Consider the following 21,696-nt stretch of genomic DNA (forward strand, 5'->3'; position numbering starts at 1 on the left):
AAGATAACTCAGTGACTGACAGGAAAGTTACAATCTCTATAGTAAGCAGTCTCTTCCTCTGTAAGAATCTATCCCATCTCTTTCATCTTATAGTATCTACAATGCTATGGTTTCTAAGTTAGTTCTACAGGCAGGCTTTTCCACCCTTATCTACCACTCTGTTGACTCCCTCTATTACTACCCTTTCCAGCTACTTCTATGAGGCCCATCTTTGCAGGTCTGCCTCCTCTATGAAAGCTTTCCTTACCCAGCCCCCATTGATCACTTACTCCTTCAAGTGACCAGTTTCTAGTACTCAACAACATATTATCTATGTGTATTTACCATATGCTGCTAAGTAGTGAAAAACACAAGAGATCATGACAATTAAGTTGTAAACCAAATGACAAGAAGGAACTAATTACTGATACCCAAGAAACTTGGTAACCAGGAGCAAAGAGGAGAGGAAAGAGACAATACATGACGGTTTTATGAATGTGGACCAGAAAAGACCAATAGGGACTGTGAGCAGAGCTGCTTTGGTTCCCCTTTCTTGCTCTGCCCTAGATCTGCCACCATGAAAATCTAGCCACAAAGACTGGGACGTAACAATCAATTGTGTTGAAAGAGACAAAAGAGCATGGCTAAGGAGAGGAAAGCAGGCCCTGAAGGACTGTGCAGATTTGTGATGAGGGATTCCATTAAGATATGAGCCAGGGGCTCTTTATCTGGGGGCTGTGGAGCTGTTTTTAAAAACCTTTTTGATGATTGCATTTCAATGGAATTGGTTTCCTTTGTAATTGTGTGGACTTTATTTTACACATTTAACACCATGACCCTGAGAAGGGGTCCAGAAGCTTCACTAAGCCTGATTGCCAACAAGGCTCAGAACCTCAGATTTAAACAATCTTGCACATTCTTTCAATCACAGAACAGTCACCCTTTATATCCTAAGAGACTGAGATCAGAAGAACCAATAAGTAATAAGTAAGTTTGGGTTCTTTTGTTACAGTAATGTGTGAGCATGCATACATAGCCCCACAGCTAAAACTTTAGCTCATCCCAGGGGAATGTGATGGGCTCTGAAATCACTCACCCAGCACTAATTTTTCTCTATTTCCTGGATCTTTTATGTTCTGATACCACACAACATGGGGGGGGGGGGGAGAGACTAATATTTTTTTCTAAGCGTGTTACCAAATAAAAAACCGTATAAATACATATATACTGTATTCGAAATGAAGGGAAGCACAAAAATTCTATTAAAATGCTAAAATTGTACTCTTCTCTTTACACAGTCCCATGAACATTTCTGGGAAGAATACACAACGAGGGGAGAATCTACCTCATAGGGATTTCTGATTTTACTCCATCCTCTCTTCTTACCGTTACTAGACACCGACACATGTTTGCATAAGCCACAGAGAAGCTGGGTTCATCAATAGCCTTCTCAAAGACCAGGTCGATAACTCCTTTCAGCCGTTCCTCTGTGTCAACAGTGAGCTCTGCCACCTGCTTCATCAGCTGGTTGAACATCTGTGGTGTCAATTTATTTAAGATGCTCCGAACCTTTCGGAAAAGCTCCTATAAAGATTATAAAAAGAGAACATCCACAAAGATTCATGAAGCTAATGTATGCTTTATGGAAAAACTAGTCAGGATTAAATTGTTTTAAAGACAAATATCACTTGTTTGTAAAGACTTTTGTTTTTCTTGCTTTCTTAATTTGGGGGTGGGAGAGAATATGGAACTAAAAATGAAATAAAACTGCAATAAAAATATTAAGTTCAATATCCAATATAATTAACAATGAATATTGATTAAAGAAATGCAATATACCGGCCTAATAGGAAGCTGTCAGAGAAATAAGTGAGTGACTTTTGTAAAGCTCCAGGGGATAAAGCTAGGTTTTGGGGAGGAATACATCTGCCTCAGTCAGAATAAGAACTTCCTAATAGTCAGTACATTTTCTGATGCAGGAAAGGTTCAAGCAGAGACCATCTGCTACAGAACAGAGTTTCATGCATGGGATAGGTGAGACTCCATGACCTCTACAGGGTCCCTTCTAACTTGGAGATGAGACTTTGCCTCCTCCTTCTTCCTTACCAACAAAGACCATGGCCGGTAACTCTCTGTAATCTCTAACAATATACTAAAATCTGTTTTTGGAATAAGGAGCACACCAAGATATCCCTATCTTGCTTGGTAAGAGGCAATACTTTTCACCCCAAGTCTACAATCATTGAGCTACACAAAGGAACTTCAAGGTGAAAAAAAAAAGCAAGAAAAAAAAAGCCTTGGCTCAAATTCCATCCTTCAACAAGAATGTGAGAATGTCTCTTTTGTGCCCAGCACTGGGGGCCCAAATGAGGATACAAAAGACATCAAGATCACAGCACAGGCTGAGCCATCAGAAACTCAGGATCTAGTTGGAGAACTCAGCCTCATCCTTGGAATAATTAATCAAATGGTACAGGAAATATAAAATTCAGGAGACTAACTGAGGTCAGAATTCTAGGTCAGAGAAATCCTCGTGGAAAAAATGACACCAGCTAAATCTTGAAAGATCTGTGTAATGGGACAGAGGACATTCTAGGTGGAAGAACACAAGGAAGGAAAGTTTTGGGACTGGAACAAAACAGAATGTGCAGGGTCAGTAAGAAGGCAGATGGGGAAGAACCAGAGGGTTCCCATCTGGGAGAAGGTAGTGAGGTTAGAGATGGAGACTGGGTGTGATCTGAGAGGTAATAAAGAGTCTCTGAAGTTCTGAGGACAGACAAGTGACTGGAGGAAGTCAATATTTTAAGAATGATTACTTTGATGCCTTTAGTATACACTGTATTAGGTGTGGAAATATATTTTACATGACTTCCTATGCATAATAGGCATCATATTTGTTTGCTTTCTCAGTAAGTGGGGAAAGGGGTAGAGGGAGGGAGAGAACGTAAAACCGAAAATAAAAATCAAACTTAAAATATATTTTAAAAATAGACTATTAGAGCAGGGAGAGACTGAGGTTAGAAAAACAAAACAGAAGACCATGGCAGTTATCTATGTAAAGGTGAGGATGATTTAGAACAGAGGTTTTTAACTTGGAGTCTACAGACCCGTATTTGATAGGATCCATAAAAATTTGATGAGGAAAAAATGCCATTTTTATTTTCACTAAATTCGAAGAGAAAGTTAGTTTTATACACTAGAGTGAGTCCAAAGGGATCTCCAACTCAAAGAAGACTGAGAGCACCTAGTCTAGATCTGGATAGCAGAAAGAGACTCATGCCATTGCATTTTCCTGGTCATTAGCAGAACAAGGGAAAGGAAGCAGTAAACATTGGGCACAGGCTCCCTGGGGCCAGAAGAAGACAGCCTGAACTTTAGGAAGTATAACTGAATACTTTCCAAAACTTACTCTTAATTTTTGACCCCAGATTAAGTTTATTGATAAAAGTAATGCTTCTAATTTTACTTTCCAATAACAAAACAAAGACAGTAGAGTAAAAACCACCCTCAAGGTATCCGTAAGACTAGCACTACACTAAAATTAGGGTCTCAGTGGAGGTCTTAGGGTTGTTCTAGTTAGAACAAGAGACACAACCATTGCAGATTTAAATTGTGAGGATCTACCCAAACTGGGATGGAAAACAGGGCCTATGATGTCTGGCAAGCTGTTTTCAAGAAAAGCATGGAAATAAAGCCCAACCTAAGTTTTGACAGGTCCCTAACATGCCAAGATGGAAAGGCTCCAAATAAAGGTAGAAAGATTGATAGTGTATTTGTCTTCTAAGGAACAGAGGAATTAAGTGCAGAAAGATTCATCACCAGTAAGCTGACTCCCAAGTCATCAGTACGTTCATCAGCAGAAATCTGAAAAGATTGTCTATGAAGGAGAGGACAGGGTGCAACTGGCATTCAAAGGAAGGAGGTTCCACACAGGTAAAATCATAGAACTTTGAAATAAAGATATAAGAAGTGAGAGAGAAAACAAACCTTAGAAAAATGACAAGGTTATCTAAAATTTATGGTGTACTTTGGGTGATCAGTGAACAAGCATTCATTCATTTATTAATTTATTTATTTATTTGGGGGGTGGGGGTGGGGAAGGCTGTGCAATTGGGGTTAAGTGACTTGTCCAAGGTCACACAGCTTAGGAAGTGTGTCAAGTCTCTGAGGCCAGATTTGAGAACAAGTATTTATTAAGCACCTACTGTGGGCCAGGCCCCCTTGCTGAGTGCTAGGGATGCAAAGGTAGATTAAAAACCATGGTGCCTAGCCTCAAAGAACTCAGTCCAATGAAGAAAACAGAATGCAAACAAAGATGTACCTAAAAGGTTTAAGGAGGTGGTCACTTCAGAACTAGGGTGGGGGGGAGGGCTGAGAAAGGCCTCCTACAGAAAGCAGAAATTGACCTGAGTCTTGTGGAGGGAGAACATTCCAGTAGTGGGGAGTGGCCACTCGGGAGATGGTATGACGTGTGTAAGAAACAGCAAGGAAGCCAGTGCTGCTGGACAGTAGAGGATACAGAGACTTCATAACAAGTCTCAAAGGGAGGAAGCCAAAGAAAGGGTTTTATATTTGACCCTGGCAGTATCAGGGAGTAAGAGAGTGACAGGTCAGATGTGCACTTTAGAAAAGTCACTGGGAGTTTGGCTAAGGACAGAAGGGAGGGCAAACAAACCTATGGCAGGGACACCACCCAGAAGGCTGCTGCAAAGAGCATAGGCATGAGGTGAAAAGGGCCTCAGCCAATGTAGAATCTGTGTCAGAAGATGGGAAGGGATACAGATGTGAGGACAGAAACAAGACCTGGCATCAGATTGAGTACATGGCGGGAGGGCGAAAGAGGAGCTGCGGATGACAATAAGACTGCAAGCCCGAAAGGTCCGGAAGAGGAAATGCTTTTGAGGGAAAGATAGCGAGTTCTCTTTTGGACATGCTGAATTTGAGATGCCTACAGGACATCCAGTTGGTGATGTGAGACTGGCGCTCAGGAGAAATGTAGGATTATATATAAAAATCTGGGAACTGTTTGTGTGGTGACGATCACTGAAGCCTTGAGAACTGATCAGATCACCAAGGGAGATGGAAAAGTGGCCCAAGGACAGAGCCTTGGGGGGTACCCACAGTTAGTGGGCATGCTCTAGATGAAGATCAAATAAAGAATACTGAGGCGTGATCAAACAGGCAGAAAGAGGTCAGCATTACAAAAACTTGGAAAGAGAGCGTATCTGGAGAAAACTAACATTGTCAAAGCCTGCAGAGAGGTCAGCGGGCATGAGGTTTGAGAAAAAGCTACAGGAAATGAAATCATTTTAGAATAGCTCAATTTCTTTTTTCTTCTTTAATGTTCCCTATCCTTTCCCTTGTCCTTAGAGATGGACACTGGGTTGGAGAATGAAGTCAGTAAGAAATATTCTAGGGGGATGGGAACCACTAGAGATTTAAATAGTGTGACTCATTTGTTTTGAGTAACTTCAACTATGTTGGGAAGTGTATCAGCTCAATTTCTTAGGTTTATTTATTAACAATTAAAGATAACATTACGCATAAATCAATGTCTTTGAGAAGTCTCACCTGGGTCTTTATGTTTTCAGGGTCCTCAGCCAGGCTGTCTCGTTTCTGGCTGGGCTTCCAGGCATTCTCTGCCTTTTTGAGATGGACATCTTCTTTCACAGAAACGGTGATGATCTTCCTGGGTTCTCTTCTCTGGCCCGGCTGAGATCTTCTTGGGCCAACGTTCAACAACTAGGACAAGAACATTCCTGATTATATCTACACAGAGGACTTACAGTTCACTGTATTTGTTCTGCTGCTCAAGACATAGCAGCTGGAGACTGTAAACCATTCTAGATTCAAGCAAGGTTTGGGGTTATGTAACATCAGGGACATGGACCTTTATCTTTCAAAAATATGGAAATGTTTGTCCTGGGTACCACCCCAAGAGCAGACGGTGTTTTCAATGACTGAACCTCTCCTCTCTCCAGTTTGAAAACTATTTAGTGCTGTGTTTCTTGATGAATAAAGTTTTTTTTTAAAATGCTGATTATTAGATATAGAGTCCAAATTGTATCTCTCTGCCACGCATATATTCTAAGAATCAGAAGGTAAAAGTCTAGCTCTTCCTTAAAGCATGAAATTAACTCTATAAAGATCCCTGACAAGTAGGTACCTATCTTTTGTGTGACTTTTACAACTTAATAAGTATATAGGTAACAGTGATAGCGCCAAATCTGCTCCAAGGAAATAGATTTCTACACTGTTAGAATTTAATGGGATTGTAAATAAATACCTTACAATTCATTTCTGGGAAGGGACACATTAAGATTTCAGTTTTTCTTTTGGAAAATCCTGTTTCTTAAATTGGACATATGAAGAGAAAGAGGAGACATACATAATGAATGTATGCTGGTCTGTATTACCTAAATTGCATTTTAAAACAGAACTTGGTCAATAATTAAGTTCCAACCTAAGCTTCCTCCTGCCTCTGTGTTTCTCGAGTAAACGCCTATTTCTCTGTGGAGCATAGCCTATTATGTATGCCTACACAGAGAAGTTAATACCATATCCCCACAGTTTCTTCAATAAGCTCTCTCTGCTCCCCTGTGTTCCTGTATTGTTCATACCCTGCTGTGACCAATCCATGTCACCATGTCACCCTCGTCATCAAAATTAGGAGGTTTAATGACAGGGGACTATGGGTTGTCCTCTAAAATATCCATCACAGTAAATCCTTTCACTGTTTAGTGATCGTTCCTCCAATTTAAATGTTTAGATTGACTCTGGCTGGCAACCTGACTGCTTAGTAAACCTGAGCTCCATAATGTGCTGATAGACCCCTCTTTTCCTGACATTTCATTCTCTGAGTGCTGTCAGGAGCTATCACAATTTAGCTCCCCAAATCCAGCCCTTATCAGCTAGGATCACATCTGGCTGGAGGCAACCATGCTGCACTTCAGCATCCTATGGAGCTTCAAAGAGAAAAGTCATTTTCTCTATGAGGGCAAATTCAGAGATAAACCCCACAGACTGATATTTATTCATGAAATTTAAAAAGCTCTGGAAAGTTTTACACAGACTGAGGTCCTCTTTCAGAGCCTTCCTTTTACACTTTGCCATTCAAGCTAATTAGGAATGGCTGTGCCAACAAGAAACTGGCAGCATTAATGTAAACTGTTCCAGCACTCATTAGTGCCAATGGAACCAAGATCAAATAAAATGTAGGCGTTTTGGAAAGCCAGCACTATGTCACCTGTGACCAGCTAGAATCAGACAATGTTAGAACAGGAAGGCAACTTGGAGGTCACAGACAGTCGGAGAGCTGGGACTTCAGGGGCTTTCTAGTTCAACTCAAAAACAAAAGGAACCCCCCTCCCCCAAATAGACTTGACCAGTGCTCCTCCAGCCTGTGACTGAAGACCTCCAAAGCAGGGAGGCCCGGGGCCTCTGGAGGCGGCCCATTCCACTTTGGTCAGTGACTTTTCACTGATCCTAAGTCTAAAGTGGCCTCTCTACTGCTTCCGCTAACTCTTCACGTCTGTGCCCTCAAGGACCAGACAGAATCCATCCTCCACAGGACAGACCTTCAAGGCCAAAACATGCCCGATTCTTTCACCTGATCCTTATGTGATGATATGAACTCAAGACCCTTCATCATCCTGGTTGCCTTCCTCTGGATACTCCCGCTAATTAATGTCCTTCTTAAAAAGGGCGGCACTTCACAAGAGAAAAAAGTACTCCAGATGAGGTTGGTAAGGCCAGAGAACCACGGAGCTCTCATTTCCCCGTAATGTTTGGGCTACTTAAGCTTCTAGTCCACTAACATCTCTGGAATTTTTTTTCAAAACTGCTGTCTAATCATGCCTCTTGTACCTTTGTTTTTCACAGAGAAGGAAACATGAGCCAAAGAGGGAAATCTAAGGGGAAACAGTGAAACCACAACTCAAGGAGAAGTTAGTTCTAACTTTTAAACCTGTGTTCTTGATGCAGTGCCACATGAGCTCTCCCTTTTGTGTATACACAGGATTAGGAATGCCTTGGGCATGGCTAAGAAAAAATCTGCATGCTTTTTTTTTGAGGGGGGTGGGGATTGGAGGACATACAGGGAAAAGGTCAAATTAAAAGCCAGGTATCAGGTAATACCAGGGCAGCTGGGGGGCACCATAGTACATAGAGTGCCAAGCCTGGAAGCAAAAAGACTCATCTTCCTGAGTTCAAATCTGGCCTCAGACACTCACTAGTTGTGTGGACCCTGAGCAAGTCACTTAACCCTATTTGACCCAGAGTCTTTCTCTGTAAAATGAGCTGGAGAAGGAAAAGGCAAACCACTGCAGTATCTTAGCCAAGAAAACCCCAAATAGGGTCACAGAGAGTCAGACATGACTGAACATCATCATCGAGTAACAGTGAAAGGGAAAAGAAGCCCACTAATGAAAAGGCAGCACTGAGAAAAGAACAGCATCCTACCGCGAGAGGAACAGTCACTGTCAACAGTTAACATGAAAACACAAAGACAGCGATTCTCAATAAAAAGGAAGAATCAAAATACTGTCTGTATCTTGATCATTCACATTATAGCCTGATGTCCACTCCCAGTAGGTTAAATGTCTTTTGTGGTAACTGGGCACCTCTCATACTTAAATTTGTATCATATGACATTTACTTTTGTCACAGTGTTTTCATCACTTAGTCTGCCAAGAGCTGCTACTAGATGCATTTAGAATTATAGTAAAATGCACAAAAATGTATACTTTGTTAACATTAGGAAGCAAATGCTTTCTTGCCTCCAAAGACACTGAATTCCCATTTCTTTGAATGACTGCACATAAATCTTGGGATTTGCATTTATTTGGAAGGTAACAAATACCAGTTATATCTAATCTTTCCACCAAAACCCACAAATTTATATAGAGAGATCTTTTTAATCCAGGTGGCTTAAAAATGTGATCACTGTTATTAGAAGATCTCATCCTGAACTAGATGTTAAAGGGAAAGACAAAGCAACAAGACCTTAACTGATAGGCTGCCAAGGGTCTACAGTTGAGTAGTTGAAATTACAAACCCATATTTCCTTGCTCTGAGATGAACAGTCAGTTACATCTCTGAAAGATTAGATTGTTCATAAGTGTAAACTGTTTATTAAATGTAATGTGATTTATCTATGTCTATTAATTTCCTCAAGGATTTGTGGCCTGTAATTCCAAACAAACTTAATTAGCTAATGATACCAATTGTCAACTCTATCTGATCGATTTCTCATACATACATACACACACACACATACATAAACCAATCAGATAAGAAGTTAATTATATATGTATATGTAATGTCTGTGTATATGTACATATATATACATACACTATCCTTAAGTATGTGTACACCCACACCCACACACACTTCTTCTAAAGAAATGGATAGGCTTCATTATCAACAAAAATCCAAAGGATACTCGTTTAACTGCTATGTAATGGCTTCAAATGATTTGTCGCCTTGAGTCATTTCAGCTGTGTCCAACTCTCTGCGACCCCTTTTTAGGGGTTTTCTTGGCAAAGATACTGGAGTGGTTTGCCATTTCCTTCTCCAGTTCATTTTACATATAAGGAGACGGAGGCAAACAGGGTTAAGTGACTTGCCCTCAGTCACATAGCTAGTTAAGTGTCTCAGGCTGAACTTGAACTCACATCCTTCTGACTCCGGGGCAGGCGCTCTATCAAATACCACCACCTAGCAGCCCTTCAAATGATCACCACCAAGTATTTTCCATGTCTTTTAGTTTATTTGGTGCCTTACGAAAATTATTAGTTGTAAAGTCCCAGATAATTCTGCCACTATTTCATCCCTATCCACGTAATCCCTGGCAAACATTTTCCTAGGAACTCAGGACCAGGAGTTGTTGCTGGATCTTATTTTCCATGGAGCTATAGGACATAAACAGAAGTGTAGTTATAGAGAGAGACCTTATGGATCATTTGACCCAACTTTCTCATTTTACAAATGAGTAAATTGAGACCTCGGGAGAGAAGAGTTAGTTCAAGAATTGACAGAAACCACAAGCCTGCCCCCTTTCCTACTTCAGTGTTTTATCCTACACCAAACAGGCTCAGCTTCACCTGCCCTTGTTTTACAATTATGTCTGGGAGGCTTGAGCATCTGGTCAAAGCCACAGGCCCCTTGGGGTAGATCCCATAAGGAGGATTCAATCACTTACAAGCGAAGAGCTAATACCTGTGCCCCACTTTCTTCTTCTAAGGAAATGGAGAGTTGCTGATCTTTACCCACTGTCCATTTTAAAAGCTGATGTACATTTGTCCCATCACCCTTAAGAAATGGATCATTCAAGGAGACATCATTAAGCTCCATGACGGCAGAGATGTCTTACAACCACCAGCACCTGGCACAGGGCACGGCCATGGTGAGCGCTCACAGTAAATGGCAGTTGAACTGATGAATTTTACCTGTATTCTATCACCAGAAGTTGAGGATTTTTCTTTTTTCAATTTTGGAACCTCTTCACTTCAGTCCTAAGGTCATGATTTAGAGCTGGGGGGGTGGGGTGGGGAGTGACTTGTATCCTCTGGTCCAACCTTCATGTTCTGTTTTGTGTTATAATTATCTGTGTCCATATCCTAAGTTTCCTATTGAACTTTATGTGAGCCTCCTAAATTAAGTGTATAAAGCCGTACCCTATTCATCAGTCTATTCCCTAGAGCTAAGCAAAGGGAAATCGCCCAAATTAAGCCCTTAATAAATATGTTAAATGCACCCTCCGTGTTTGGAGTACTTTGGGGGCTGGTGGAGAGGTGAGAGCGCCACTGCACAGTTGTTCCACCACTAGGTTTTGACCATCTTTTCAACAAATTTAAAATGGCATCTCTTTCATTCTCCATGCTTTGCCCTCTTTCCCCACTAAAGATACTAAATACCTGCCCACGATTTTTATAAAGAAACTGTGGAAATCCCACAGCCTGAAGCTCCATCAGTCCAAAGAAAATAGCCACATACATCAACATGTATTGCTGAGGCTGTTAGACTTGGAATTTTTATTAAACTGCACATGAGGGACAGACTGATCTGCTGATCAATTTAACATGTTTTTCTTAGTTGATCACAGCAGAAGATATTCTAGGAGTTGTAAATACTCTCAGTTACTCTGAGAACTAATCTAAGTAAATTTAATATGTTAAGACAATTTATCATACCTAGCAATTTTTTTTGAGGCAATCAGGGTTAAGTGACTTGCTCAGGGTCACACAGCTAGTAACTGTCAAATGGCTAAGGATGGATTTAAACTCAGATCTTTCTGAGTCCAGGGCAGGTGCTCCAGCCACTGCACCACCTAACTGCCCCACATCTAGTAATTCTTAAAAATTAAAGTAATTTGTGGAATGAATGCAGGGACCAGAACTATAAACAGAATCACATTTTTTTTGAGGGGGGGAGGGCAGGGCAATTGGGGTGAAGTGACTTGCCCAAGGTCACACAGCTAGTAAGTGTGTCAAGTTTCTGAGGATGGATTTGAACTCAGGTCCTCCTGACTCCAGGGCCAGTGCTCTACTGACTGAGCCACCTAGCTGCCCTCAGAATCACATTATTACTTAGTTTTTGTTCCTATGATCTGCTGAGATAAAAAAGTATTTTATCATTGGATCATAGAGTTAGAAGAGAAGTCAAGGCCAGCACTTGTCCAAAAAACAGTATCAACAACATCGACAGAATAAACAAAATTGACATGACAGTAGGCATTTTTCTATAGCAATATAACAAAAGAAACAGACAGGAAAAAACCCAGTAGGTTGGCATTTTAAAAATATAATCTTCTTCCTCTCTATTCTAATTTCATGTGAGACACATGAGGATCTTCTGTAAATATCTCTCCAAAGTCTTCCTCGAGTATGTTACAAAATTAACTAAAATCCTAAAGTTTAAAAACATCCAACAATGGGCTGAAATATGAAAAAGCATAAGAGGCTTGGATGCAAGGGCAAGTGTTAGTTCAAGTACAAAACAAGACTAAGCCTGGCTAAAATCAGGCCATCATGACTCCCATAAATGCTCCAATGTGATCTAAAAACTAGATTTCCCAGTATTATAATGCTTCTTAGAGAAAAGGAGTAAAGAATTCCAATTGTCCTGTTTTGCCGAACTTAATTCTTGGTAATGGCTCTATTCCCATCACTTCTTCCTGACTATATCCAGCATCAGTTACAGACTGAATCACTCGACACATAAACACACACACATCTATGTAGTGATCTAGAACGGCATGTGAACATACATTCTAGTAACATTTAATTCATAAAAGATGTTGTAAAAAGTAACTTCATCTACTGTACAAGCGAGTCATAACCTCTCCTTGACTTGAATGGCTGACAAGCACCACAGAGCAGGCTAGTAACGAGAAGTGAATGTTCATGATAAAGAGAGGAGTCAATATGTCATGTGAGGGGCATATGAACAAAGCCGAGCAATACGATAAGCACAGATGCTGTTAACCACAAGAACAGTCAGAATGGTGAGAATAAAAAAAACAAAAACAAATTTAAACCATCAAAAAGAAAGGGAAAAATGCTGTTAAAACATGAGCTTCAATGGTTCTAGAAAGCTGCTTTCTTAGACTTTGTGATAAGTGCATTTAGGAAACAGAAAAACCAAAATGTGGTTTTAGAAAAAGTTTAACAGCTGCCCAATTTCAAATCTGTGTGAGATGAGGAGACAGTGTCTTTATAATGGTAATTTCATAGGTCAGAAGGCCCCCAAAGAGAGGTCCCTTTCTACACACCGCGGCACAGAGCACATTGTGGGCACAGTAATGTAACTGATCAATGTTTAGCTGCCACAAATGTTGATGAACTTTAAATGTCTATAAACGAATTTACTTTTCCAATAATGCAGTCTTAATGCAAAGCAGATTTCAAAAATGGTCAAAAAAAAGAGGTGGTGGGGAAATAAAAATACATCACCTTGTATAAAAATATTTAAAAGAGCATTCAGATAAATTACTCTTAACAGGGTGATCTGCAAATGTACACGAGACCCCAAATTCCTTTAGAACAGTAGCATTAAGTGCTGATTGTGCCAATGAATCATGGGCCAAGGAGGCATCACGGCCACTGACAGCTGACCCCAGCACGTCGACCAAGTGCAGAGCAGGCACCAGCTGCCGAATCCTGCACTGCGCAGTGCCCCCGCGTGAACCGCTGGTGTGCCAGCCACACCCCCGCTGAAGAGCCTGCTTGGGGGGGTGAGGTGGGGGGGCGGGCTGCGGGGCGGTAACGGTCATCTGCATTTTACCAGTACTGCACCATTTTGCATATGTCACGTTCACACTCTTATTTCCTGCCCTACACTCAACCAGAAGAGCAACAAGTGGGAAAGATGATGCCAGCCTCCCGAGTGCCCAGTAAGAAAAGGATCCAGCGCACCCCCAGAGGCAGGCTCTTCAGCGGGGGGTGAGACATCGGCAGTGGGGTGCACGTGGGGGCTTTGCCCTGCTCCAGGATCGGTAAGCCGTGCCTGCTCTGCACTTTGCAAATCTGCAGTAAGAAAAGACAAAGCAAAGAGATGCCCATTAGGTGGATACTGTCACTGTTCCTCCACTTCTTAGGACCCCAACAGAGCTTAATCAAATGATTAAGGAGCACAACCATTTCTAAGACATTTGCAGGTCATTGTGAAAGAAGTATGGGGAAAAAAAATCCAGACCAAATCAATGCAGACCAGCTTCTATCAGTTTAAAACCACTCAAAAGTATCCTTTATTTGCTTCAAAATTAGCATGGAAAGGAGTCTCCACCTCTTCTACTTAGTCTTCTCAGGGAGAGGAATACAAGCAGCTCTCTTGCTGTTAGGCCAGACTTCATGGAGTCTGTGGTCAGTTTCTAACTAATTGGGTTGTAGGGAACAGGCACTTACAGGTACACCTCTTCCACCAGACGTCTGCCTCCCAAAGTCTGCAAAGGCTGGAGTAAAGTCTGGTCCTCGCGGCAAAATCCGAGGGTCCAGAGTTCGCATGGGCAATTTGGGTTGATTGATCTGTATGAGGAAGCAAAGGAGGATTTAAAAAATCGCAGAGGTGTTCAAGATTCAAAAAGGCAAAGGCCTTAGAGTCTTGACCACCTGCTAGATGGAGCCAAGAGCTAGCCGAATGAAGGTAAGTCCACACCCTCTGCTCTGGTCCTTGGATCACTAATGGCCTTCCAGTGCTCCTGGAGCTGAGCCTGAACTACTCAGCATACACTCTAGGGGTTACATGATAAGGCAGAGGAGGCTAAAAGAGTGACCAACCTACCTGTTCTGGGTGGCAGAACCAAAATTGAGCATTCACCTGACCCAGGATTTGTTCAGGATAGCAAATGCCTATTTCAGGAATTATACTATTTTTCATTCTGACCACAGTTTGACGACTGTCAAGAATTTACTTTTGAGACAAAGGTCAACTTCAAAGAATGTGTATTTAGAATACTTAGATGGTTAGGACAAAGTCTTTGCTGTCATGAACAAAGTCACAGATTTAAGATTCAGGACTCTCCAGTGGGGAGGTGGTACCATAGAATACATAAGTAAGCTGGCTGGATTAAAGAGAGCATACAAATTATTTCTGTTTCACTTGCCTCATATGCCCAGAAAAGAGAGCAGATTAGGCCTAGAGATGGGAAAAGATAACATAGGAAAGCTGAATAGGAATACAGATTTTAAGAGGAAAATTTGGTAAATCAAATAAACAAGAACTTTATTAAGTGCTTATTATCAAATCAACCAATAAACATTTAATAAGGGTTTACTACGTGCCAGGTACTATGCTAAGTGCTGGAGATACAAAAAAGAGGCAAAAGACAGTCCTTGTGCTTGAGGAGCTCACAATCTAACAGGAGGAAGCAACAAACAAATTTACACAAACTAGCACTAGAATTAAGAGGGGCTGGGGAAGGCTTCCTGTAGAAGAGGAGATTTTAGTTGGGACCTAAGGGAGACCAGAGAGATCAGTAGTTAGAGCGGAGCAGAGAGGGCATCCAGGTACATGGGATGGCCAGAAAGAAGGCCCAGAGCCAAAGGATGTATCTTGTGACCAGTGTCACTGAACAGAAACATACACGATGGGGAGTAAAGTGTAATTAGACTGAAAAGGTAGGAGAGGGCTAAGTTGTGAAGGGCTTTGAATGCAAAACAGAGCATTTTGTGTTTGATCCCGGAGGCAACAGGGGACCACTGAAGTTTAATCGAGTAGGGGCGACATGGTTGGACCCAAGGTTTAGGAAAATCATATTAGTGGCTGAATGGAGGACAGACTGTAGTGGGGGGAGCCTTGGGGCAGTGAAAGAAGAGAAAAGGAGTTATTCCAGATCTGATGCAAAGATGAAATCGACAGGCCTTGGCAACAGCTTGGATGTGGGGAGGGCTGGGAGGGTAGAAGAGGGGGAGGAGTCCAGGATGACTCATAAGCGAATGGGAAAGTGGAAATGGGGAGCAAGGTGTGCAAAGAAGACGACAAAGACAAGCGAGGAGCCCTCCTAGAGCCTCCATTAAACATCAGCTGTCACTGAGCTGTGCTTCACACAGGTGCAGAAGAGAGAAGACTGTATCTGTATCTACACATGCACTGCCTTGTATGGACTGGCATTAATATTCACTTTATGTGGATGCTGCCTAAGTTTATATCTCTGTGGTCTCCCCCAGGACAATGTAAACTCATTCTTTGTGCTCGTGTCCCCCCAGCACCTAGCCCAGTGTCTGGCACACAGCAGGCATTTAGTAAGTACTTGTTGATTAAGAAATCAGACATGTTCATGTAAAAAGTAGCCTATGCTCTGTTTGGTCAAAGACAAATTCTAGAAATCTCCCAGGGGCTAGATTTCATTAGAAGAGACTGGTGCACTTGATAGTTTAAATTTGGGGCAAGCACTTCCTCGTAAAATATTGCCATTTGAATTCTGGCTCCTCTCTGATTCATATGGAATGACTTGAGCACTTTGGCAGATCACATTTCAAAGACACAAATCTGACCTTTTCCCCCTGTGCTGTTTTGCAACATACATACCTACTACTGGATCACTTGGCAAACTATCACTAGGGAAGAAGTACTGCTTCCCTTCTCCCAACAACCCTGTTCTGGGTTTTCAGACCGTCCAAACTTCTACCTGACTGAGACTTTATGGAAAACACTGGCTCGAGAGGGAAGGTATAATGTCCTGAAAATAACGAAATGGTCATTATTTCAATTATGACTCACTAGAAAGTTTACAAACCACTTTCACATACCATTCCTCAGTGGGAAGAGATGACAGAATGATCATGCCCCTTTAACAAATGAAGAAACTGAGGCTTAGCAAAATAAAATGACTTGCCTTCACCCTGGCCCAACTCTAACTTCCAAGACATCCCAGAGCCAGCCCTCCAATCCAGATGAGGAAGCTTTCTATCTGCTCTACCAGAGCGCGCCAGAAAGATAAATTAAAAACTAAAATCCTCCTGTTCAGTGGACAGATTAGGAACACAAGATCCAGAAACAAATGAAGACAGTAGCATAGAGTTTGAAACACCCAAAGAGCCCATAGACTGGGGTAAGGCTTCACTCTATGATAGAAACTCTACCGAAAATGAGAAAGGAATCTGGCAGAAAATTAGGTCTGAACTAACAACTCACACAATGAACTTTAAATGGCTATATGACTTAAGTATAAAAGGTCACTTAAGCACATCATAAGAACAAGGAAGGAGAAACTTTTTGCAGCAAGGTATAGAAAGGAATCCTCGATCAAACAAGCAAAACAGGAACACAGGAGATGAAATAGACAATTTTGATTGTATAAAATTAAAAGTTTTGGCACAATCAGAATTAATATAGTTAAAATTAGAAAAGAAACTGTTAACTACAGGGAGAAAATCTTTGCATAAGTTTCTCTCATAAAGGTCTGATAGCTAAGATACATAGAGATCTGATTAAAATATATAATAATAAAAGCCATTCCACAATAGATATAAAAGTGGTGGTAAAAGGCTATAAAAAGCAGTTCTCAAGAGAAAAAACCCAAGTTATCAACAGTTACCTGGGGAGTACACCTGCCAAAACAAACCCAGCAACTATGTGAAAAAAAAGTCGTAAAAAACAAAAACAAAACACCATTTTATATAAATAAGAATTAAAATGATTGGAAAAAATTAATTGTTCATGGGTAGGAAGGGCCAATATAATAAAAGTGACAATTTAACCTAAACTAATTTATATATTCAATGCCATCCCAATTAAATTACCAAAAAACATTTTGCTAAGTTAGAAAAAATTATCGATAAAATTCATTTGGAAGAACAAAAAGTCAAGATATCAAAAAAACTAATAAAAATGCAAATGAATGACATTTAGCAGTACCAGATCTTAAACTACATTATAAGGTATAATTATTAAAACTATCTGGTACTGGCTAAGAAATAGGTAGATCAGTGGGATAGTACAGACATACAATTTATATCAGCAAATGACTATAGCAACCTTGTGTTCAACAAGTGTAAAGATTTAAGTTTTTGGCATAAGAATTCATTATTTGGCAAAAATTGGTAGGAAAGCTGGAAAGTCTGGCAGAAATTGGGCACAGACCTTAGATCTTACACCACTGACCAATATAAGGTCAAAATGGAAACAAGACCTAGATATAAAGAGAGAGATTACAAGAAAATTTGAAGCAGACTTCTGGATAGGCGAACAATTTATGAATAAACATTCATTGTGAATGTGAGCACACTGAAGTGTAAAATGGCTAATTTTGATTACGTTAAATTAAAAAGGTTTTGCATAAATAAAACAAATGTAGCCAAGATCAGAAGAAAAGCAGAAAACTGGGGAAAAAATTTTATAGACAGTTTCTTAAAGGTTTCATATCTTAAATATATAAAGAACATTGTCAAATTTATAAGAATATGAATCGAAGGATCTGAACAGGCAGTTTTCCAATGAAGAAATCAAAACAATTTATAGCTATATGACAAAATGTTCTAAATTATTATTGATTAGGGAAATGGCAAATTAAAACAACCTCGAGGTATTATTTTACATATCAGATTGGCTAAAATGATTGAATGGGAAAGCGATAAATGTTGGAAATGTGGAAAAATTGGGACACTAATTCGCTGTTGATGGAACTGTGAACTGATCCAACCATTTTGGAGAGCAATCTGGAATTATGCCCGAAGAGTTATTTAACTGACTCTATATAACCTTTAACCCAGCAATATCACTACTAGGTCTGTTTCCAAAGATGATTAAGGAAAAAGGAAAAGAATCTATATGTTCTAAAATATTTATAGCAGCTCTCTTTGTAGTGGCAAAGAACTGGAAACTGAGGCGATGCCTGTCAATTGGGGAATAGCTGAACAAGTTTGTGGTATATGATTGTGATGAAATACTACTGTGCTGTAAGAAATGAACAATGACCACAACACTGTAAAGAAAAATAACTTTGAAAGACCTTTTAATAACTCTGATCAATATAATTATTGACCATGGCTCCAAAGGATAAATGATGAAATGTGCTTCCCACCCTCTTGACAGGGAGAAAATGGACTAGAGGTGGAGGAGACACAATGGCCAATGCATAGCTTTGTTTAGTTTCACTATGATTTTTTTTTTACAAGGGGAGGGATTTTTCTATTTCTGTGAAGGGTAGGTGGAAAGAATTGGCAGGAAGAGAGCTGGTAATAGCAATGCCAAAAACAAGAAAAGAAAAAGTGTCAATGAAGTATTTTTAAAAATGCACATATGAGAAGAGAAGATTTAGGAAAAAACAGAGACAAGAGAGAGAGCTTTGGAAATGTGAGATAGATATCTATATGAAAGACAGATAGATATACATACACATTAGATGTATATAACAGAGATTGTTTCATATATGTTTCTTTTTCTATTCTTTTTATATGCAAATTTTCACTTTTGTTGGTGTTCAAAAAACTCCGAAACAGTCAACATTCTCCATGACTAAATACAAATTAACTCTAGCACCTTCACTGTGACAAACAGGAATTACAAAATCTAAAGGTAACAGGACCATGGGTAAGAAACACTGCATGTAATACTGAACTTGGTTGATAGGTGGGTTAGTTTTGCAAATTTTTATTTAAAAAATTTTTATTTTTTGTTTAAGACATGGCTCTTGAGGAGGGATATGCCAGGAAATGAAAATGTGATATAAAAAGAAAACACAAAGATAAATAAAAATTATATATACATATATATATATATATATATATATATCTCAAGTGCAAAATCCAATAATGTAATATTTTAGGAAATAAATATGGATTTTTCCTTAAATCACACATTTGGAATCACAGAATCAAGAAATCTTTAAGTTGAAAAGGATTTCAGAGCTTTTTCAGTCCAACAACCACCCTTTTCATAGGACAATACTAAAGCTGAAGAAAGGGCAAGTGAGAGGTGACAGAGGAAGGGTGGGGCAGGAGGTGGAAGTCATCAAATTAAAAATTCGAGTACAGCTGGACTTTCACAACAGCGTCCCTGACAGCTCATTCGACCACCCTAGAGGTAGTGCCGTTCACTCTTTGGATAGTCCTAATTGTCAAGGAAGTTCTAAACTGTCCTGATCCAGAATTCTCAGCCACAGTCCAATCACAGCGACTTTCTCTTGCTATTCATTACCCACACCCCCTCTTCCATGTTTTGGCCTCTGGACCGGCTCTCCCCTATTCCTAGAATGGTCTCCTCCTATAGCTCTTATCTCCTGGAATCCTTGGATTCCTTCAAAACTTAGCTCAAGGGTCTCATTCCTCAAGAGGCCTGTCCTGGGCCCCTTTAATTTGGTAGTGCTTACCTCTCTAGTCTGGCACACAGTATGTGCTTCATAATTTTTTTTTTTTTGAGTGTTCAAAGATCACACAGGTGGTCAGAGTGGAATCTGAAACTGGGTCTTCCACCTCCAAACAACCCCTGTAGTTTTGTGCGCATATGCAAATTAATTAACAGCTTCTAAATACTTCTAAAGTTCTGTGTACGTAGGTCGGATAACAAGTTTCTGGATATTTTACATATTTTTATAGTTATTTTCAACTAACTTTCTCTAGCATTTACTCCTTCTGTTAGTAATATCTAGGAATGCTGATTGTCGTATATTTTGTAACCTGTGACTTCATAAATGATCTTAAATGTCACCTTACTGATTAATCTTTAGAATTTTTAAGAAAACCATCACTTCATCTGCAAAGAGGGATGCCCTTTCCCCTCATCTCTGCCAATGTTTGTTCTTTCTATTTCTTACTGTTATTGCTATTATCATTGCTAGTAGTCTATTACCTTACTATCTTACCCCTGAATTTAATGGGGAAGATATCAGTGCTTCTCCATTGAAAATCATGCTTTTGATCATATTAAGGGCCCTTTCCTTACCTGTGCTTTTTTAAGGGTCTTACAAGCGAATGATATATTTTGTTGAAGGCTTTTAATGAGTCTATGGAGCTAATCATGTAGTTTTTAAAAAAGATTTCTGGTTATTCATATGATTAATTATGGAAACATTTCCTTTCCCCAACGTTAAACCTCCCTTGTATAAAACTTTGCCATAAATCCATGTAAAGGAATTTTTTAAGGTTATACTGATAAATTCATTTTGCTAAAATTTTACTAAAATTTACTGGATCAATGTTATAGTGACATTGGTCTAAACATTTTTCTCTGCTTTATCCCTCCTTGGTTTAGGTATCAAGATTACATAGATACTCTTCCTTCTCTATTACTGAAAATGGTTATAGAAAAAAGTCACTCAAATTAAGTACAAAATTAATAAATTATCTGCAAATTAACCTGTTAACCCATATGTGGCTTATATAACAGCAAAATTCTACATTTAAAAAAAGGAAAGAACTAAAAAACTGCAGAGCTATTAAGTGGGATGGCTTCACCAATGTCAAAAAGACACAATCCAAAATTAACATATCAATTTAGTGTACTACCACCTAGTGGTTACTTTAGAGAACTGTATAAAAGTTCATGGATGAACAAAAGACCAATAATGAAGAGAAAAGGAATGTAGAGGGCTCAAGCAATATCAGATACCAATCTATACTACAAAGTATTAATTATCAAAACCATGTTACTGGTTTTTAAAAATGGGAAAAAATACAACAACGGAGAAGACTAGATAAACAAGATCCAGAAGAAAAGAAACAGTAGCCTATTGTTCCATAAACACTAAAACACAAATTATTGGGAGGGCTCCTGATTTATCAAGATTAGAAAGCAATTTGGTGGAAAATAGGTTCAGACCAACATCTTATACTGTAACAATAATAAACACAGGCAATCTAAATATAAAAGGTGCCGTATCAAAATAAGTTGAAAGAGAATGGAAGGATGCCTCCTTCATATATGTGGTTATGTGGGAAATTGATTTTTGTCCATATTCTTGGTTTTAGCAATACAGCTTTTGACTTGCAAGTTAAGAAATACAGCTTTCTAGTATTGTGACATCTGGGGTGATGAGTAGGGTTCTTGTTTAAGTATTTTATTTTTTCCCCCAGTTACATGTCAAGAAAATATTTAGCACTCATTTTTACAAGATTTTGAGTTCCAAATTTTTCTCCCTCCCTCTCCTCCCCTCCCCTATTCTGAGAAGGGTAGGCAGTTTGATATAGTTTATACATGTGCTACCATGTAAAAATATTTCCATATTAGTCACAGTTGTGAAAGAAGAAACATATCAAAAGGAAAAAATAACATGAAAAGGTA

At 39.6% G+C, this 21,696-nt stretch overlaps 1 protein-coding gene across 3 annotated transcripts in view; it reads right to left on the reverse strand.

Moving 5' to 3' along the window:
- The window catches only part of EIF4G3 (eukaryotic translation initiation factor 4 gamma 3), a 385,863-nt gene that overhangs the window by 53,233 nt on the left and 310,934 nt on the right, over positions 1–21,696 (reverse strand). For all 3 annotated transcript variants that reach the window (XM_036742705.1, XM_036742704.1, XM_036742703.1), the window contains 4 exons: positions 13,884–14,003; positions 13,395–13,505; positions 5,551–5,721; positions 1,366–1,563 (listed from right to left, as the gene is read on the reverse strand). In XM_036742705.1, coding sequence (XP_036598600.1) covers positions 1,366–1,563; positions 5,551–5,721; positions 13,395–13,505; positions 13,884–14,003 — 600 coding nt within the window. The remainder of the gene's footprint in view (positions 1–1,365; positions 1,564–5,550; positions 5,722–13,394; positions 13,506–13,883; positions 14,004–21,696) is intronic.

This window comes from Trichosurus vulpecula, chromosome 2, assembly GCF_011100635.1.
Source record: "Trichosurus vulpecula isolate mTriVul1 chromosome 2, mTriVul1.pri, whole genome shotgun sequence".
In the NCBI taxonomy this organism is placed as follows: Eukaryota; Metazoa; Chordata; class Mammalia; order Diprotodontia; family Phalangeridae; genus Trichosurus; species Trichosurus vulpecula.